This window comes from Astatotilapia calliptera, chromosome 5 (assembly GCF_900246225.1).
Source record: "Astatotilapia calliptera chromosome 5, fAstCal1.2, whole genome shotgun sequence".
Lineage (NCBI taxonomy): Eukaryota > Metazoa > Chordata > Actinopteri > Cichliformes > Cichlidae > Astatotilapia > Astatotilapia calliptera.
In genome coordinates this window covers 21,583,729-21,601,223 of record NC_039306.1, presented here as the reverse complement: position 1 = coordinate 21,601,223, position 17,495 = coordinate 21,583,729, and the positions used below count along the sequence as shown (strand labels likewise).

The window sequence follows — 17,495 nt, the reverse complement described above, 5'->3', positions numbered from 1 at the left end:
TTCAACACCACTTGACTCCAAAGGTTGCAGACCGTGGACTCTTAGTTAAAACAAATCACTCAGCTAAAGTAATAAAAGCTGAGAACACATTGTGTGCCATCACAACCTACTAAGAGACAACAAGCTGCAGATTTGGAAACACATCAACGACCCACATTTGTGTATTTCAGGAGTAGAGGGGAAAAAGTGAGAAAGTGTGAAAAGAAATACCACAAGCAGTCATAATTTCGTTTAAAGTCTATAAAAAAAAAAGCACCCCCAGTTACTCAAATGGGCCCGCACTCTCAGCTTAATCTACGATTTATGTTTTCAAAACTTTTAACTAAACCATTCTCTCAAATCAGTATGACAGCCTACTCTTCCCCGCTCGCCACCCGTCGATACCAAAGCACTGCCGTGGAAAAGCCAACATATGAAAATATCCTGCACACAGCCCACCGAGGTAGCTAGATGGAGGCGGACCGATTTAATCTCAAAGCCAAGATTAAGTATTCTTGACGAGATGATCTTACGAGCACAGCTGTCCGTGCTCGCAGCGGTGACTCAAGAAGATTTACGGGTAAACTCGCATGATCCCAAATGTGGACAAAGTCAATGAAGAAGGGGGAGAAAAAAGGAATAGAAGAATTTGACACAGCTTCATTTTTTACTATATGCAAACTGCAGTTTCACACACACATGCAAACCAACATTCACACATGACCAGTGCAAATGATGACATCTCAGTCCACAGAGGGGGAAATTACGGCTGCAAAAATGTCAAAATGCTCTCGTTCTGCCGGCCGTCGAGTTAAGCTTTTAAAAACTCTGCTGAGACGATGATCCCTCTGAGCTGAACTGCACTAATCCCGCCACAATTTAGGATTACAGTCCGTGCGTGCATGTGTATGTCAGCTTGCGCATGCCTAATCAGTCAATAACTAATCACCAGAATAACATAATGTGGGGTTGCATTCGGTGTTTATTTTGGTGTGTCAATTCTAACTCTTGTGCATGCGTTGCTTTTCTGTCAAACAGCTCCCCACTATGGGTGATGTAAGAGTTGCACCCAGCAGCAAACAGTGTGTGCAAATCACTCACTACTCACTTTATAGCAAGTATTGACTATATAGACATTTTATAGCACTTTCACTACACTACCTGAATTCAAAGTATCCCACAATTCCTCGTTAAATGCCGTGTATAACCAGTGGTCACTCCCCAACCACTGTATAGTATCATGGATCAAAAATGGCAGACAGATGAGAGGAAAGAAAGGAGCACATGACACTACTAACTTTGTGTATTAATTTTGGAAAAAATATGTTCTGTGTTTAATACAATGCTGTGTGTCAGTATTTATGTCATTATTTAACCTTTTTTCTTTTGCCACCTTCTGACTATGTAACAGCAATGGTGCATTTAATGGTGCAGAGAAAATTACTCATAGAACTCAGTAAACATGGAGCAGGGAGTCATGCATGAGTGAATGATTATCACTGGTCCAAACCGTGAACCTATCTTAAGCCAAAACAAGTTGTATTTGGTGCCGAAATCTAACCAGCAAGTAAACTTTAAAGTAAAAAGCAAGTGAAGATGAAATGAATCAGTCAGTAAAAACTAAGTAAAACATAGCCTGCTTTCCTGGCTGATAAACTCTGAGTTACTTCAGACTCTGCAGCACTTTAAAAGAGGACCATTATCACTAGGTGTACAGTAATGATGCAGGTGGTGGATTGTGAAACAACAGTGCAGGATAGCATGTGTTTAATATGGAAAACTAGTGAGATTTGACAACCAGGTGGCATGACATCCTGGGATACGAATCGATGCATACACTCACTGCGGTACCTTAACCTGCGGTCACAGGTGACTTCCTGGCCCACTTCTCCCGAGTCCATATGTCCCGGCTATGACCATGCAACAACATTTTCTCCCTGCTGGTGTCTGAAATCTTATACATGGAAAAGACAAGCGAGTGATCAGTGAAGGGAATTGGATTTGTATTTTGATACATATATATGTGATAGATTAGGGGGGTAGGTAGATCCTACCAGACAGAGCTAATTATACCAGGCTAACACTCTGTTTCACCTCTCCTCCACCCCCTGTCTCTCTTATTTTTGCTTCAGCTTAAGTGGGTTCTTATCTTATCTGTGGAATTTCTCTTAGAGAACAAAAACGATCAGGAGAGTGGATGGTATCACAGCCTGGGGTCAATGATGTTCACTCAAGTTAAGCCAGGGTAATTGAATCTTAATAGTCAGCTTCTAGCCTACAAAACAAAAATGCAGAATGCAGCTAGATTTGCTGATCACCACCCCAACAAGTCTTACTGCATGACATGTGAGAAAGATCACATGCAGCTTATTTCATTTGAATAGATTTTTTTAAGGAAACCACACTGCTCTGCATGTTGTTGTCTTTGCATTTATGACAAATTCGAACGTGTGGCCATAAAAACAGCAAGAAGCGCGTGTCTGCATGCTGGCTAAATGACTAAGGCTCAGGATTTGGTTTTCCATAACAGATGACGAATTAAATTAAACTGAAATGAGCCCTATTTTAGGGCAAAATAGTAATAATAATTTTAATAATAATGTTAATTTGTTTGCACTCATATTAGCAAGAATGGAATCACTTTTAATGGATTTTGGAAGAAATTACATTTATGTGATTCTTTGCATTAGAAATCTAAAGACTACATGGCAAAGAGAACAAGATTTGAAAACAAAAAATATATAATTTGAATCAAATAATAGTTGCACAGTTTTTGAAAAATTACTTATTTTCCTGTATTGAGATGTCTTCTTGTGTTATGTAATTCAACATCCATTATACTGGATAATATTTGACATAAATTAATACCTAATTAAACATTTGTTCAAAAATATGCTGATATATACATAAGATTTTATATGAGACCATTTCCTTTTATGTCACACGGGTACTCACTTTATCAAGCTTGTATTCCAGAAGTTCTTCATTCCTCCCTTTTTCCAAAGTCTTCATTTTTCTTCCTCTTGAGCTTCTTCTATCATTGCATCATCTTTCTTCACTTGGTGCTGTACTCTTTCCCCTCATTAAATCATCCGTGCGCCAAGTTTTGGACTTTAATCAAAGGTAGAAAACAAGTTAAGCTTAGGCTTCAGAGAAACATCCAACTCATCCTGCCTGACAAAAAGACAAAAGCAGACAGCTTAAACTTTGCAGCGGGTCTCCTGCGGGAAGATGAGGACAGCTGGTCAATTTCAGTGGGATTTCTCCTTAGGCCGCTCTGGATTAGAGAGGGTCAAGCCATCCAGACAGGTCCTGCCATGTCCAGCAGATTCCTTGGGCTAATTTCAGACTGTTACTGCATTCCCAGAACAAAAAAATATACTCAGAATAGTTTATTAAAAACCTCAACTGTCTTATTATTATAATTATTATTATGATAAAGAAACACAGACTTACTGCCTTTTCTTTTAAACCAGATTTGATTTAACACTTTTATTCCAGTTTGTGCTCTGAGGTAATTCCTGGAATGTAAACAATCCACAGATTTAAATCATGCCAATGAAGTTTGTATATCCCATTCACTTCTATCACAGATGTAGGATGTCATCACTTTCACTCTGCTGTGACCAACCAAAAAGGTAAATTTGAGAAATACCATCCCTGAACTGCAGCTGTTTGGGAATTTCTTTGTTTTGGAGTCTGTCCCATCTATTCCGAACACACTGGTCATGTCTAATGGGATTTGACTTTCTGCTAGTTAGTCTTAACAAATTAATTAGATTCCTTGGATTAAAGCAGCTTACTGTTAACATTTTATACTCGTAAATGAATTAAAGATGTCCACCAATAAAAATAATTTTGAAGACTGAAAAAACTTTTATATGGTAGTAGCTACTTATTTCCAGATTTTTATAAGGTGGTCAAAAAGAGGAGTGTATTCCTGTAAGCTACATCGACCTCTAGGTGACCCTGTAGAGATTGCTCTTTTTTTTCTCCTTCATAATTTGAAATATGAAGGAGAAGAAAGCTATAATCTTTTATTTCACAGAAACATTATGAAGGATTATATTTGTTTGTCCACAGCTACTCGTGCACATGTTTATCTTCATTCTTATGACCGATCAGGGGTAAAGCAGCTCATCTACTAATGGGAAGGTTGGTGGTTCAATCCCTCGCTGCTCCAGACTGCATACCAAATATGTTTGGGAAACATACCGAACCCTGAGTTGCTTCCAATGCAATCATTCAAGTGTCAATGTGTGTGAATGTGAGACAGAAAGCACTTAGGCATAGAAAATGGGTGAATGAGTCATGCTGTATAAAGTGTTCTTCTACTCAAGTTGAGTAGAAGAACCAGTCCATTTACCATGTGAAATGTGTGATTTTAATATGTCGATGTCTGTCTCAGTTTTTTTTTGTACACAGGTCTCTTGTGAAAAAGAGATTTCAATCTCAGTGAGACTTTGTGTTTAAATAAATACTTCAATAATAATAATAACAACTGCATAGATAAATAGTCCTCAAAATTCAGAATGGTATGGCTGAATATTAGTCTAAACCTGCTACTTTGTAGCTTAGCATAAGGCCTTTTTAAACTGTTTAAGAGCAGTCCACTGCAACAGAGGAGTCGGAGCGTCAATCTGCATATTCATAAATCGGCAGTAAAAGTCGTAAAAGCTATTTTATTAAACAAGGGTATTATTTATGAAAAGTAAAAATCCAGATGTGGAGCTGAGGTGCTTTTTGAGGTTTGCATCAATGCTAGCAGTGGAACTTGAATAATTTGTAGAAGGAGAAAACTTAGTTCATCCAGCTAAGACATACTTAGCTTTTAACTGCTATTAAAAGATGAAGAGAGCAACAGGTAATCCCCTCTATAAAGCTGTTACAAGTGGGATGAGCTAAGCATAGGAGATGAGCACACAGTGCCTCAGTGAAGACTCAACGAAGACTCCTCCTCTTAGTTTTATGTCATGATGACAACATGTGGGATGGAAATGGGTAAAGTATCTCTGTTCACAGGCCTGGGAGGAAACGGCTCCTCTGCAAACAAAGCAGGAGGGCTGAAATCAGAAGTCATTTAGCACGAGTCACAGACAAATGCTGACAGGTTCATGCTACTTATGGTAAGTGTATGTATTTCCTGTTCATGTCTATGAGTGTCTCATAGTTTGACAGTCATGGTATTATTATTTATTACATAATGATGAATGACAGTCAATGCAGCAGATGCGCCTCTGAATTTTTATTTCTTTACTTCTGTTTTATGAACTGTGGCTTCACAGTTATGTACTGATATAAAATACTTGAGAAGTCTATACTGAGCGAATAAAAAAATGTACAGTTCAGCCATAACAGGTCATGGCTGTACCATCAAAACACCTGTCAGTGATGTTCTTTTTAGATAGATCTTTAAATCATATATTTGCAGTTTTGATTTCAGCGTAAAAATATGTAAACTTAACTTTTTGCTGTGCGGAGTAAAAATTATACAAGTCAAAAAGCAGAAGTGATTACTTTCAATACCTATGTTGGCTTCAGATTGAAGCAAGCAGGTTCACATGTGACCAAGATTACTCTGAGGTGGGTTGTTCCTCATTTAGCCGTGTTGTGTGTTCAGCAGGGCATTTAGATTCTTATCCAGTTAACAGTGAGGCAGCGCTGAGCTCGGACTCATGTCACACTTCATCTGTCACCAAGTGAACCTTTGATCTTCCTGAAGCCTGATATATAGCATGTTGTGATGAAACAACAGCTTTATGCTTAGAATAAGTGGACAGATTGTAAAACAATAGCTTGCTTTCCAGGAAGCCAAAAAAACATACATCTGACAGGAGGTTTCTGCCTGACCAGTTTCTTTTTTTGATATTGTTTTAGATGTAGACAAAGGCATTTGGGCCCATTTCACCTGTTCTGCTGGAAGATGGCCACTGCAGCGGAGGACCCCCACCTGGGATCAGGCCCTGACGATAGCGAAGTGTCTCCATCCGGGAGAGAGTCAGACTCAGATAGCATTCTTTCGGATGACTCGGTGCTTCCAGACTACACGCCAGAGAGAAGAAATGGGAGTGCAGCATCAACACTGTATCAAGCGTGCGCCCGTAATGAACCGGTCTCTCTGCAGACAGTGCTTGAGAGGGGGGTCACAAAAGAAGAGGCGATGGAGCTGGACATCAATGGCTGGGTGAGAGTCTCATCCATAATGAACTCATGATCTCTATGACTAGCAGTGAGCAACATATTGCAACATCGCTGATCTTAACTGTTAACTTCAAACCAACAGAATGGTTTAATGGTGGCGTGCTGTAAAGGTTTCCTAGAGATCGTACATGGACTTCATACCTGTCCATATGTTGACATAAATCACCAGGACAATGAAGGCAACACAGCACTGATGATTGCATCCCAAGCAGGTATGTTTTACCAACTTATTACAACTGGGGTGCTCACGAAAAAGTTAATTTGATGCAAGTGACATGTTTGCTATAAAATCTGTTTCAGTAAAGATGGGGATGGGTTCCCCACTCACTCTGACTGCATGGACAAACAGTTCAGGAAAGAGATAACTAAATGCATTCCTTAAATGCTGGTTAAAGCTTTATCAAGCAAAAAAGAAGCCATGTAAATGGACTAAAGCTCATTCAAAATGAACTGAGACAAAGTAGAAAATGGTACTTTGGTCAGACGTATCAAAACATTTGACATTCTTTTTGGAAAACATGGACAACAGCTGTGTCCTTCCAACTGACCATCCAACTTCTAAATCTTTCATCAGCTGAAAACATCTGGAACAACATGAAATTAAAAATATGTCAAAGGAGACCCAGGACTGTTGAGCAGCTAGAATCCTGTATCAGACAAGAACAGGAAAACAGTCTTCTCCCAAAAGTCCAGCAGGTGGTCTCCCCCGTTTCCAGATGTTTATGGACCGTTGTTAAAAGAAGCGGGGATGCTAGACAGTGGCAAACTGCCCCAACTGAGAGTTATTGGTGCCAGTAATCTCAAAGTGAGCTAATATTTTTGTATGTATGTTTTTGTTTGAACCTTTGATATGGTTTATGTGTTCTATTGTGAACAAAATCTGGGTTTATTAGGTTTGTAATTATTCCATTTTGTTTTTATATTTTACACAGATTCCTGAGAACTTCTTTGGGATTGGGATTGCAAATAGCTTGAGCTTGATTTAATCGGAGATTTAACCAGTTGCAAATATGCACTCAACTCGTGTTTTCTGATGCACTGTTGTATAAATTCTGTGTTTTTACAGGTCACATCATGACAGTGACGTATCTCCTGAACTATTATCCTGGAATAGACACAGAAATAAGGGATTGTAGAGGTTTCACAGCTCTCATCAAAGCTGCAATGACTGGCCGCACTGACGTTGTGGCAGCCCTTGTTATGGCTGGTATGTAAGAGTAGAGTGCAAAAGCACACTTTATTTCACTGGATCATTACCTATACATTTCAGCTACCGGTATAAAAACAAAGGTATGGTATATTCTCTGTTTCTTAATGCTTTGGGAAATAGCAAATATGAATAAATATCCATCATTAATTGAGACTAGACTCTTATAGAAATATGTAGCACGCCCCTGCGGGCGGTTAATCCTTCAAGCTCGGGTCCTCTACCAGAGGCCTGGGAGCTTGAGGGTCCTGCGCAGTATCTTAGCTGTTCCCAGGACTGCGCTCTTCTGGACAGAGATCTCCGATGTTATTCCCGGGATCTGCTGGAGCCACTCGCCTAGCTTGGGAGTCACCGCACCTAGTGCTCCGATTACCACGGGGACCACCGTTACCTTCACCCTCCACATCCTCTCGAGCTCTTCTCTGAGCCCTTGGTATTTCTCCAGCTTCTCGTGTTCCTTCTTCCTGATATTGCTGTCATTCGGAACCGCTACATCGATCACTACGGCCGTCTTCTTCTGTTTGTCTACCACCACTATGTCCGGTTGGTTAGCCACCACCATTTTGTCCGTCTGTATCTGGAAGTCCCACAGGATCTTAGCTCGGTCATTCTCCACCACCCTTGGGGGCATCTCCCATTTTGACCTCGGGACTTCCAGGTTATACTCGGCACAGATGTTCCTGTACACTATGCCGGCCACTTGGTTATGGCGTTCCATGTATGCCTTGCCTGCTAGCATCTTGCACCCTGCTGATTGTCTCTGGGGCATCTTTACACAGCCTGCACCTGGGGTCTTGCCTGGAGTGATAGACCCCAGCCTCTATGGATCTTGTGCTCAGAGCTTGTTCTTGTGCTGCCATGATTAGTGCCTCTGTGCTGTCTTTCAGTCCAGCTTTGTCCAGCCACTGGTAGGATTTCTGGATATCAGCCACCTCCTCTATCTGCCGGTGGTACATACCGTGCAGGGGCCTGTCCTTCCATGATGGTTCCTCGTCTCCCTCCTCCATGGTGGATGGAACCATATATATATATATATATATATATATATATATGGGACAACGAACATCCAAGAATACATTAGGAAGATGGCCCCAACTGACCGAGTGCTCAGTGAATACCTCAGGCAGCAGAAACCCAAGAAAGAGGAGGGAGACGAGGAACCATCATGGAAGGACAGGCCCCTGCACGGTATGTACCACCGGCAGATAGAGGAGGTGGCTGATATCCAGAAATCCTACCAGTGGCTGGACAAAGCTGGACTGAAAGACAGCACAGAGGCACTAATCATGGCAGCACAAGAACAAGCTCTGAGCACAAGATCCATAGAGGCTGGGGTCTATCACACCAGGCAAGACCCCAGGTGCAGGCTGTGTAAAGATGCCCCAGAGACAATCCAGCACATAACAGCAGGGTGCAAGATGCTAGCAGGCAAGGCATACATGGAACGCCATAACCAAGTGGCCGGCATAGTGTACAGGAACATCTGTGCCGAGTATAACCTGGAAGTCCCGAGGTCAAAATGGGAGATGCCCCCAAGGGTGGTGGAGAATGACCGAGCTAAGATCCTGTGGGACTTCCAGATACAGACGGACAAAATGGTGGTGGCTAACCAACCGGACATAGTGGTGGTAGACAAACAGAAGAAGATGGCCGTAGTGATTGATGTAGCGGTTCCGAATGACAGCAATATCAGGAAGAAGGAACACGAGAAGCTGGAGAAATACCAAGGGCTCAGAGAAGAGCTCGAGAGGATGTGGAGGGTGAAGGTAACGGTGGTCCCCGTGGTAATCGGAGCACTAGGTGCGGTGACTCCCAAGCTAGGCGAGTGGCTCCAGCAGATCCCAGGAACAACATCGGAGATCTCTGTCCAGAAGAGCGCAGTCCTGGGAACAGCTAAGATACTGCGCAGGACCCTCAAGCTCCCAGGCCTCTGGTAGAGGACCCGAGCTTGAAGGATAAACCGCCCGCAGGGGCGTGCTGGGTGTTTTTTATATATATATATATATATATATATATATATATATATATATATATATATATATATATATATTAGGGGTGCAACGATACTCGTATCGATATTGAACCGTTCGATACAGTGCTTTCGGTTCGGTACGCATATGTATCGAACAATACAAAATTTGTAATTTATTTTATCAACTTTCCTTCTGACGATGCTGTCTGTGTTGAGCGCTCAGTAAATCTGCGTTCGACTACTCAGCCTAGGCTGCACTGTCGAGCGCAGATCCACTGAGCGCTCAACACAGACAGCATCATCAGAAGGACGAGCGCAGGGCAAGCTAGCGAGACAGAAGTTAAGCTCTCCTTGCAACATGGCAAATTGAACCTTCCCCACCCTCATTCAGATGTGGCATTTGGAATTATTTTGGTTTTCATGTGACGTATGACCCTGAAGGTAAGCGCGTCATGGACTAAAGTAAAACAGTATGTTGGATGTGCCACGCAATGCTCAATTACATGGGTGGGAACTAGTGTGTTAGCGAGCAGTTAGCTCGTTAAAGTGTTAGCCGTCTAGCCCCACGCAGGGGTAGCTCGATAACGGAGCACTAGTGGGAACACAACGAATATGACTGCACATTTACGCCGACATCATCCTAGTTCAAAGACAAGTGGAAGCAGACAAAAACAACAAGCATGCATGTTACAAACTTTACCCGAGTCATTTAGACAGCCGTTAGCACATGATTCTCCTTATGGGGACCTGATATGTTTAATATTGTGGCGAGCTCAGACAAGGAGGAGAGGGAGGTGTCGTTTGGTCTTGCTTACCGTGAGCTAGCCAGGGAGCACAGCCGTTTATTGACATCTGCAGAAGAACACTGCCGCTAGCTAACTCCTCAGCGCGGCAACCGCACAGCAACAACAACACACAGAGCGCCCTCTGACCCCGGAAGGACACACCGTCGCAGCGAGAAGGCGTCACCCGTCACTATGGCAACATAAACAAAACATAACTGTACAAACAGAACCCTGAACAGCCCTGACCCGCTACATAGCCCCCGCCTAAGGGGTCAGTCGTCCCCGACGACCCCATTGCCCCACACAAAGTCCTGCAAATGTCCAGGTGCCTTCTTTTGGCGCACCGGCCGGTCACGACCGGCGGGGGAAAAGTCACTCGGGTCAGAACAGAACATGGGGTGCCACCATCATCCCACTTCTGACACTAATGTGGCTAGCTCAGACAACGAGGAGACGGAGGTGTTGTTTGGTCTTGCTTCCCGTGAGCTAGCCAGGGAGCACAGCCGTTTATTGACATCTGCAGAAGAACACTGCCGCTAGCTAACTGCTCAGCGCGGCAACCGCACAGCAACAACAACAACACACAGAGCGCCCTCTGACCCCGGAAGGACACACCGTCGCAGCGAGAGGGCGTCACCCGTCACTATGGCAACATAAACAAAACATAACTGTACAAACAGAACCCCGAACAGCCCTGACCCGCTACAATATGCTGCTGAGAATATAGCCCAGAAGAAGCGTATAGTATAGCTTTTATTTTGGAAAGAGCCTTTTCTCTGTAATAAACTCTCTTTTCCAAAGATGAGTGACTCCTCAATCAGATACAGGTGTTACCGCGCCAGATCCGCGGCCCCGAACCGTAGTAAGGAAACCTCTGGCAGTTACTTGAAGGTTCCGTAACTGACTCGTAGCCGGCAACAGCTTACTATACAGGTCAACTCCGCTAGCAAAAAGATCGAAGGAGGCGTAGGAAACTGCTTCACCGAACTTTATTTCTTCTCTAAGGCACGAACACCGCGTACAGTGGGCTGAAACAGTTTACTCACAGCGAGCATCGCCGACACAACTCTGGCTGTCGAGGGAGTTATTATATTCCTTTTATTTATTTTCTTTCCGTCTCTTCTGTAGCTAACCGTTACTTTTTCCCCTTCTCCGCTCTCTCTCTTCACACACACACACACACCAGGCAGTCCCGCTACACACATCCCGAATACATTTCCCATCAGGCTTCATCCTTAAAGGGCCATGCCTGTAACACAGGGCTTGCAAAATCGGGCTAGCGATTTTTCCAGTCGGGCTACCAAAATCTATCTCTGCCCTGCCCGTCGGGCTATTGTAGGAAGGAAAAATATATGTCAATGCTTTTGCATTCTTTCGGAAATGTAGCTGGGTAATTATGTCATTGGCATCGGTGAGCCACTGTCAATATGTGACATATTGAAATCGCGTTTGAATTTGCGCTTGTTTTTTGCTTTCACTTTGCAAATATCCAGGTGCCTTCTTTTGGCACACCGCCGGTCACGACAGGCGGGGGAAAAGTCACTCAGGTCAGAACATGGGGTGCCACCATCATCCCACTTCTGACACCAATGTGGCGAGCTCAGACAACGAGGAGACGGAGGTGTTGTTTGGTCTTGCTTCCCGTGAGCTAGCCAGGGAGCACAGCCGTTTATTGACATCTGCAGAAGAACACTGCCGCTAGCTAACTGCTCAGCGCGGCAACCGCACAGCAGCAACAACAACAACAACACACAGGGCGCCCTCTGACCCCGGAAGGACACACCGTCGCAGCAAGAGGGCGTCACCCGTCACTATGGCAACATAAACAAAACATAACTGTACAAACAGAACCCCGAACAGCCCTGACCCACTACAATATGCTGCTGAGAATATAGCCCAGAAGAAGCGTATAGTATAGCTTTTATTTTGGAAAGAGCCTTTTCTCTGTAATAAACTCTCTTTTCCAAAGATGAGTGACTCCTCAATCAGATACAGGTGTTACCGCGCCAGATCCGCGGCCCCGAACCGTAGTAAGGAAACCTCTGGCAGTTACTTGAAGGTTCCGTAACTGACTCGTAGCCGGCAACAGCTTACTATACAGGTCAACTCCGCTAGCAAAAAGATCGAAGGAGGCGTAGGAAACTGCTTCACCGAACTTTATTTCTTCTCTAAGGCACGAACACCGCGTACAGTGGGCTGAAACAGTTTACTCACAGCGAGCATCGCCGACACAACTCTGGCTGTCGAGGGAGTTATTATATTCCTTTTATTTATTTTCTTTCCGTCTCTTCTGTAGCTAACCGTTACTTTTTCCCCTTCTCCGCTCTCTCTCTTCACACACACACACACACACACACACACACACACACACACACACACACACACACACACACACACACACACACCAGGCAGTCCCGCTACACACATCCCGAATACATTTCCCATTAGGCTTCATCCTTAAAGGGCCATGCCTGTAACACAGGGCTTGCAAAATCGGGCTAGCGATTTTTCCAGTCGGGCTACCAAAATCTATCTCTGCCCTGCCCGTCGGGCTATTGTAGGAAGGAAAAATATATGTCAATGCTTTTGCATTCTTTCGGAAATGTAGCTGGGTAATTATGTCATTGGCATCGGTGAGCCACTGTCAATATGTGACATATTGAAATCGCGTTTGAATTTGCGCTTGTTTTTTGCTTTCACTTTGCAAATATCCAGGTGCCTTCTTTTGGCGCACCGCCGGTCACGACAGGCGGGGGAAAAGTCACTCAGGTGCCACCATCATCCCACTTCTGACACCAATGTGGCGAGCTCAGACAACGAGGAGACGGAGGTGTTGTTTGGTCTTGCTTCCCGTGAGCTAGCCAGGGAGCACAGCCGTTTATTGACATCTGCAGAAGAACACTGCCGCTAGCTAACTCCTCAGCGCGGCAACCGCACAGCAACAACAACACACAGAGCGCCCTCTGACCCCGGAAGGACACACCGTCGCAGCGAGAAGGCGTCACCCGTCACTATGGCAACATAAACAAAGCATAACTGTACAAACAGAACCCTGAACAGCCCTGACCCGCTACATAGCCCCCGCCTAAGGGGTCAGTCGTCCCCGACGACCCCATTACACCACACAAAGTCCTGCAAATGTCCAGGTGCCTTCTTTTGGCGCACCGGCCGGTCACGACCGGCGGGGGAAAAGTCACTCGGGTCAGAACAGAACATGGGGTGCCACCATCATCCCACTTCTGACACTAATGTGGCGAGCTCAGACAACGAGGACACGGAGGTGTCGTTTGGTCTTGCTTCCCGTGAGCTAGCCGCTAGCTAACTGCTCAGCGCGGCAACCGCACAGCAACAACAACAACACACAGGGCGCCCTCTGACCCCGGAAGGACACACCGTCGCAGCGAGAGGGCGTCACCCGTCACTATGGCAACATAAACAAAACATAACTGTACAAACAGAACCCCGAACAGCCCTGACCCACTACAATATGCTGCTGAGAATATAGCCCAGAAGAAGCGTATAGTATAGCTTTTATTTTGGAAAGAGCCTTTTCTCTGTAATAAACTCTCTTTTCCAAAGATGAGTGATTCCTCAATCAGATATATTTATTTTTTTAATTATTTTTTGTTTCAGCAACATTAAATTTAAAAACTGTACTTTTGAGTTAAAATATATATTTATAATTTTAATAAATGACAAATTAAAAAGGCATGAACATTTTTTTTGTATCGAAAAAATATCGAACCGTGACACCAAAGTATCGAACCGAACCGTGAATTTTGTGTATCGTTGCACCCCTAATATATATATATATATATATATATATATATATATATATATATAAACAACAGATTAGTCACTTACACATATGAGCTACTCAGCTAGCTCTTTTTGCTACAATTCAAACTATACTGATGTTCCATTAAAAGAACTTTTTACAGTTTGAACATACAAATGCTAGCCCCAACTGATATCACTGGATCGTTTCTGAAACTCTAACATCAGCTCTTTAACTCTGTCTTTCACTGCTCTAAATAAAGACTAAGAGCACTGCTAGTGAGAACGGCTGACTACATGGTTTATCTGACCGTATTTGAACCCGGCTAACTCTGCGCATATGTCAACGTGTCGGTGACGTGAGACTGGTTTAAAGGATCAGTCTGAGGACATTATCACATCTTAACAGATACTGACTCTGTAATCTTTACCTTACTAGACTTGCGGGCTGGTCGCAGATTAGTCGTTTCCTTATTTTTGGACTGCACGTTTCCTCAAATCTCTGCCAGGAGTAACACTTAGTCCAACATTAATATCATACAATAAACTGCCCTCATAATGAAATCCATAAAGATGGATTTCTGAAAGAGACTGTGGGAAAGTCAGCTGAACTTTACAAACCCCTGCCTGCTTTATTCTACCGCATTTAGACAGCATATCACTGTATCAGAAAATTTAAGTTAGTAAGTCAAATAAAACATTAGTAAACAGGCATTGGCACACAAGTCATTTTCACATTTCACAGTATGACAACCACAGATGTAGATAATTTTAACTGTGCAAAACGGCTCAGGGCTGTGCTGTAACTTAGTTATCTACAAACTGTGAGACAGCAACACGTTTATTGCAAGCCACCATGCGCCTCATGAACCTCGACAACTCAGGTTTGGCATCAAGTCTGACGTGTGTAGGCTGTATGCGATAAGATTTACTAAAAAGTATTAATACATTATCAAGTCAGACACTTTGATGTTTAACATTTTTTTGTAGGGCAGCCCAAAACAGCACTTTAACAAGTTATTAATATGAACTTATTTTTAATGAGTTATTATTAATCAGTTCTTGTGTTTGTTTTTCCTCGTGGTATTTCTTTTCAGGGGCTGACATACATGCAGTAGATTCCACCAGAGGAAGATGTGCTCGGGACTGGGCCTTTAAGACAGGTCGCTACGAGACCTTGCACCGTCTCCGTCGCCTCAATATGCGTCCAAGAGCTGAGCAGTTCTGTGAGGGTTATGTCCCTGAGTGGCCTGAGCTCAAGGAGAGAGTAGCCAAGGCCGTATCTCAGAAAACTCCCAGGGAAAAAATTGCCCAGCAGATCAAAGACACCTTTGGATTCAGATTACCTCGTGACCCCGAGGACAACGGGGTGTTGGACCACATGGTGCGCATGACCACCAGTGTCTACAGTCCTCTGATTTCAACTGGATGTCACCCACTCTGCCCCACGAGCCCTCCAGAGATTGGCAAGAAGCGTCTGGCCGTACAAGAGCTGGTCAGCAAACATACAAAAAAGGACCTTGAGGAAAGCTCAGTGTGCCACAGTAATGGCTCAGTGTCGCACATTATCCCCACAATCCACTCTGCGGAGTCGATTGCTACGACATGCTGTGCCGACACCGAGCGGCGAGGCAGTATGCTCTCCACCAAAGCTGCCACAACTTTTATTTCCCGGAGTATGGGGAGGCGGAACAGCGTGTTCCCCTCTGGCTGCATCCCAAAGATCAATGTAGACAGGCCAACAGAAGCAACGCCAAAGAAAGAAAAGAAGAAGAAGAGGGAAAAGGGCTATCTGGAACCACCCAAGTGGAAGTACAAGGAGATCAAGGATGAGAAAAAAAAGGACAAGAAGAAGGCTGAAAAAGAAAAGGAAGAAAAGGAGAAAAAGAAGAAAGAAAAGGACAGCAAGAAGGCCAAAAAATAAGGTTTTAAAAAAGAAAGGGCTGTACAAAATATCCTTTGTGAGAAAAGTGAGTGTCTTTTCAACTCAGGGCTTAAAATGTTCAAACCAAAGAGCATTCAAGTGAATACTAAACTTAAATCTGAAAGGGAGTGACAGAGGAAGAGAACTGTAAAGACTCTTCAGAGAAGGTTTGAAGCATCTACGCTAAAAGCAGTACCTATATTTGGAGTTAATGTGAAAAATAAGTCTATTATTCTATTAGGGATTAAAAGACTTTAAAGAACTTCTTAAAAAAAAGAAGAATATGGCACAGTGCACAAAATCCATATTTACTGGCTCATTCTTACCGGTGCTAAAGCATCCATGATGTCTACCTCATTATTCAAATAAATCACAGCCACAGTACGAGTAGACCTGCCTCCATTTATAACATGAGATGTAAACCTAGAAGCATATATGCTACAGCTAATTTGTATTATTAAGTAGTATGTATAATATTTATACATAAGAAGAGTTTATGGATGAAAACATGAACTGAAAATACTGTATAGTGTTTAGACAACAAGCATCAAAACTCAGGATCTGTTTAATCCTCTAGGTTTATTGCCACTTTGTGATATTGCCAATAATGTTTATGTAATCTTTGAATACCGTGCACACAGTCATGAAAAAGGAAGTTTGCACATGACTCCGTACAGTTATGTACAAAATCATGTACACCCTTACTGAAGGGTAGCCGATCAAATGCACTTGATTAACTGATCATCAGCAGGTGTGAGTTTCTATACAGATGCGGAAGTTTTGGCAGTTTGCTGATCTGGAGCATTCAGGTGTCTGTAAACACAATGCCACAGTCTTCCCAGGAGAGGATGTCCCAGGAGATTCAGCCCTAGGTCAGAGCGTGCAATCCTCAAAATAAGCTGCAAAAAAAAAAACTCCAAGAGCTACATCTGAGACTCTACAGGCCTCAGCTAGAATGTTAAATGTTAAAATTAATTAGAGAACAATTAGAAAAGTGAGGCTTGTTTGCTTATCTTTGCAAAAGTTGCATTTGAACAGACCACAAGACTTTTGGAACATAGATCCAAAGAGGAGATGTCTGGTGGCGGCACATTTGGCGAAAACCAAACAGAGCATATCTGCACAAACACCTCATACCAACTGTCTAGCACGGTGGTGAGGCCATCTGCGAAATCTTGGCTGAAACTGGGTCATGCATCAGTACAACAATCTCAAACTCAGCAGCAAATCTGCAAACGCATGTCTGAAAAAGAATCAACGTGTTGCAATGACTCAGTCAAAGTTCGGACCTTAACCTGACTTAAATATTGTGGTGGAACCATAGATGAATGCCTGCAAACCTCAATAAAATGAGGCATTGCTTGAAAGAAGAGTGGGCTGTTAAGATGTGAGTCCTAATGCAAAAGACTGCAAAAGACTGGGTCAAATCATTGCTGCTAAAGGTGGCTCTTTATGCAGGACTTCATAGAGTCCAGTGAAAACTTCCTTTTTCACATGACTGTAGATGGATTTCAGCTGTTTGAAATTATAAAAATAAATGAATAAATAAAGGACAGTGAAGATCTATTAGTAGATTTGTTGGGTCTTAAAAGCACAGTGGTTAGTAATTTTATATCAACCAATTTGTAAATATAGCAATTTATAAATATT

The 17,495-nt window shown here is 43.1% G+C and overlaps 1 protein-coding gene and 1 long non-coding RNA gene across 2 annotated transcripts; one reads left to right on the top strand and one right to left on the bottom strand.

The window, feature by feature from the left end:
• Positions 1-2,991: 2,991 nt before the first annotated feature.
• Positions 2,992-5,932, bottom strand: LOC113022554 (uncharacterized). The gene is made up of 3 exons (XR_003272436.1): positions 5,888-5,932; positions 3,436-5,022; positions 2,992-3,334 (listed from the first exon to the last, which is right to left on the bottom strand). It is a non-coding gene; the product is annotated as an uncharacterized LOC113022554 (long non-coding RNA).
• On the top strand, positions 5,043-17,491 carry ankrd33ab (ankyrin repeat domain 33Ab). Its single transcript, XM_026168048.1, has 5 exons — positions 5,043-5,105; positions 5,857-6,163; positions 6,263-6,392; positions 7,247-7,387; positions 15,019-17,491. Exons 2-5 carry the CDS (start codon positions 5,903-5,905, stop codon positions 15,843-15,845), a joined length of 1,359 nt encoding a protein of 452 aa, XP_026023833.1. The 5' UTR covers positions 5,043-5,105; positions 5,857-5,902; the 3' UTR covers positions 15,846-17,491.
• Positions 17,492-17,495: the final 4 nt, after the last annotated feature.

Bases quoted from the DNA above. Each gene is read 5' to 3' on its own strand.
- ankrd33ab (XM_026168048.1), top strand. From the start codon at position 5,903: ATGGCCACTGCAGCGGAGGACCCCCACCTGGGATCAGGCCCTGACGAT. The intron at 6,393-7,246 runs GTATGTTTTACC...GTGTTTTTACAG, and splicing joins GATGATTGCATCCCAAGCAG to GTCACATCATGACAGTGACG. The intron at 7,388-15,018 runs GTATGTAAGAGT...ATTTCTTTTCAG, and splicing joins GGCAGCCCTTGTTATGGCTG to GGGCTGACATACATGCAGTA.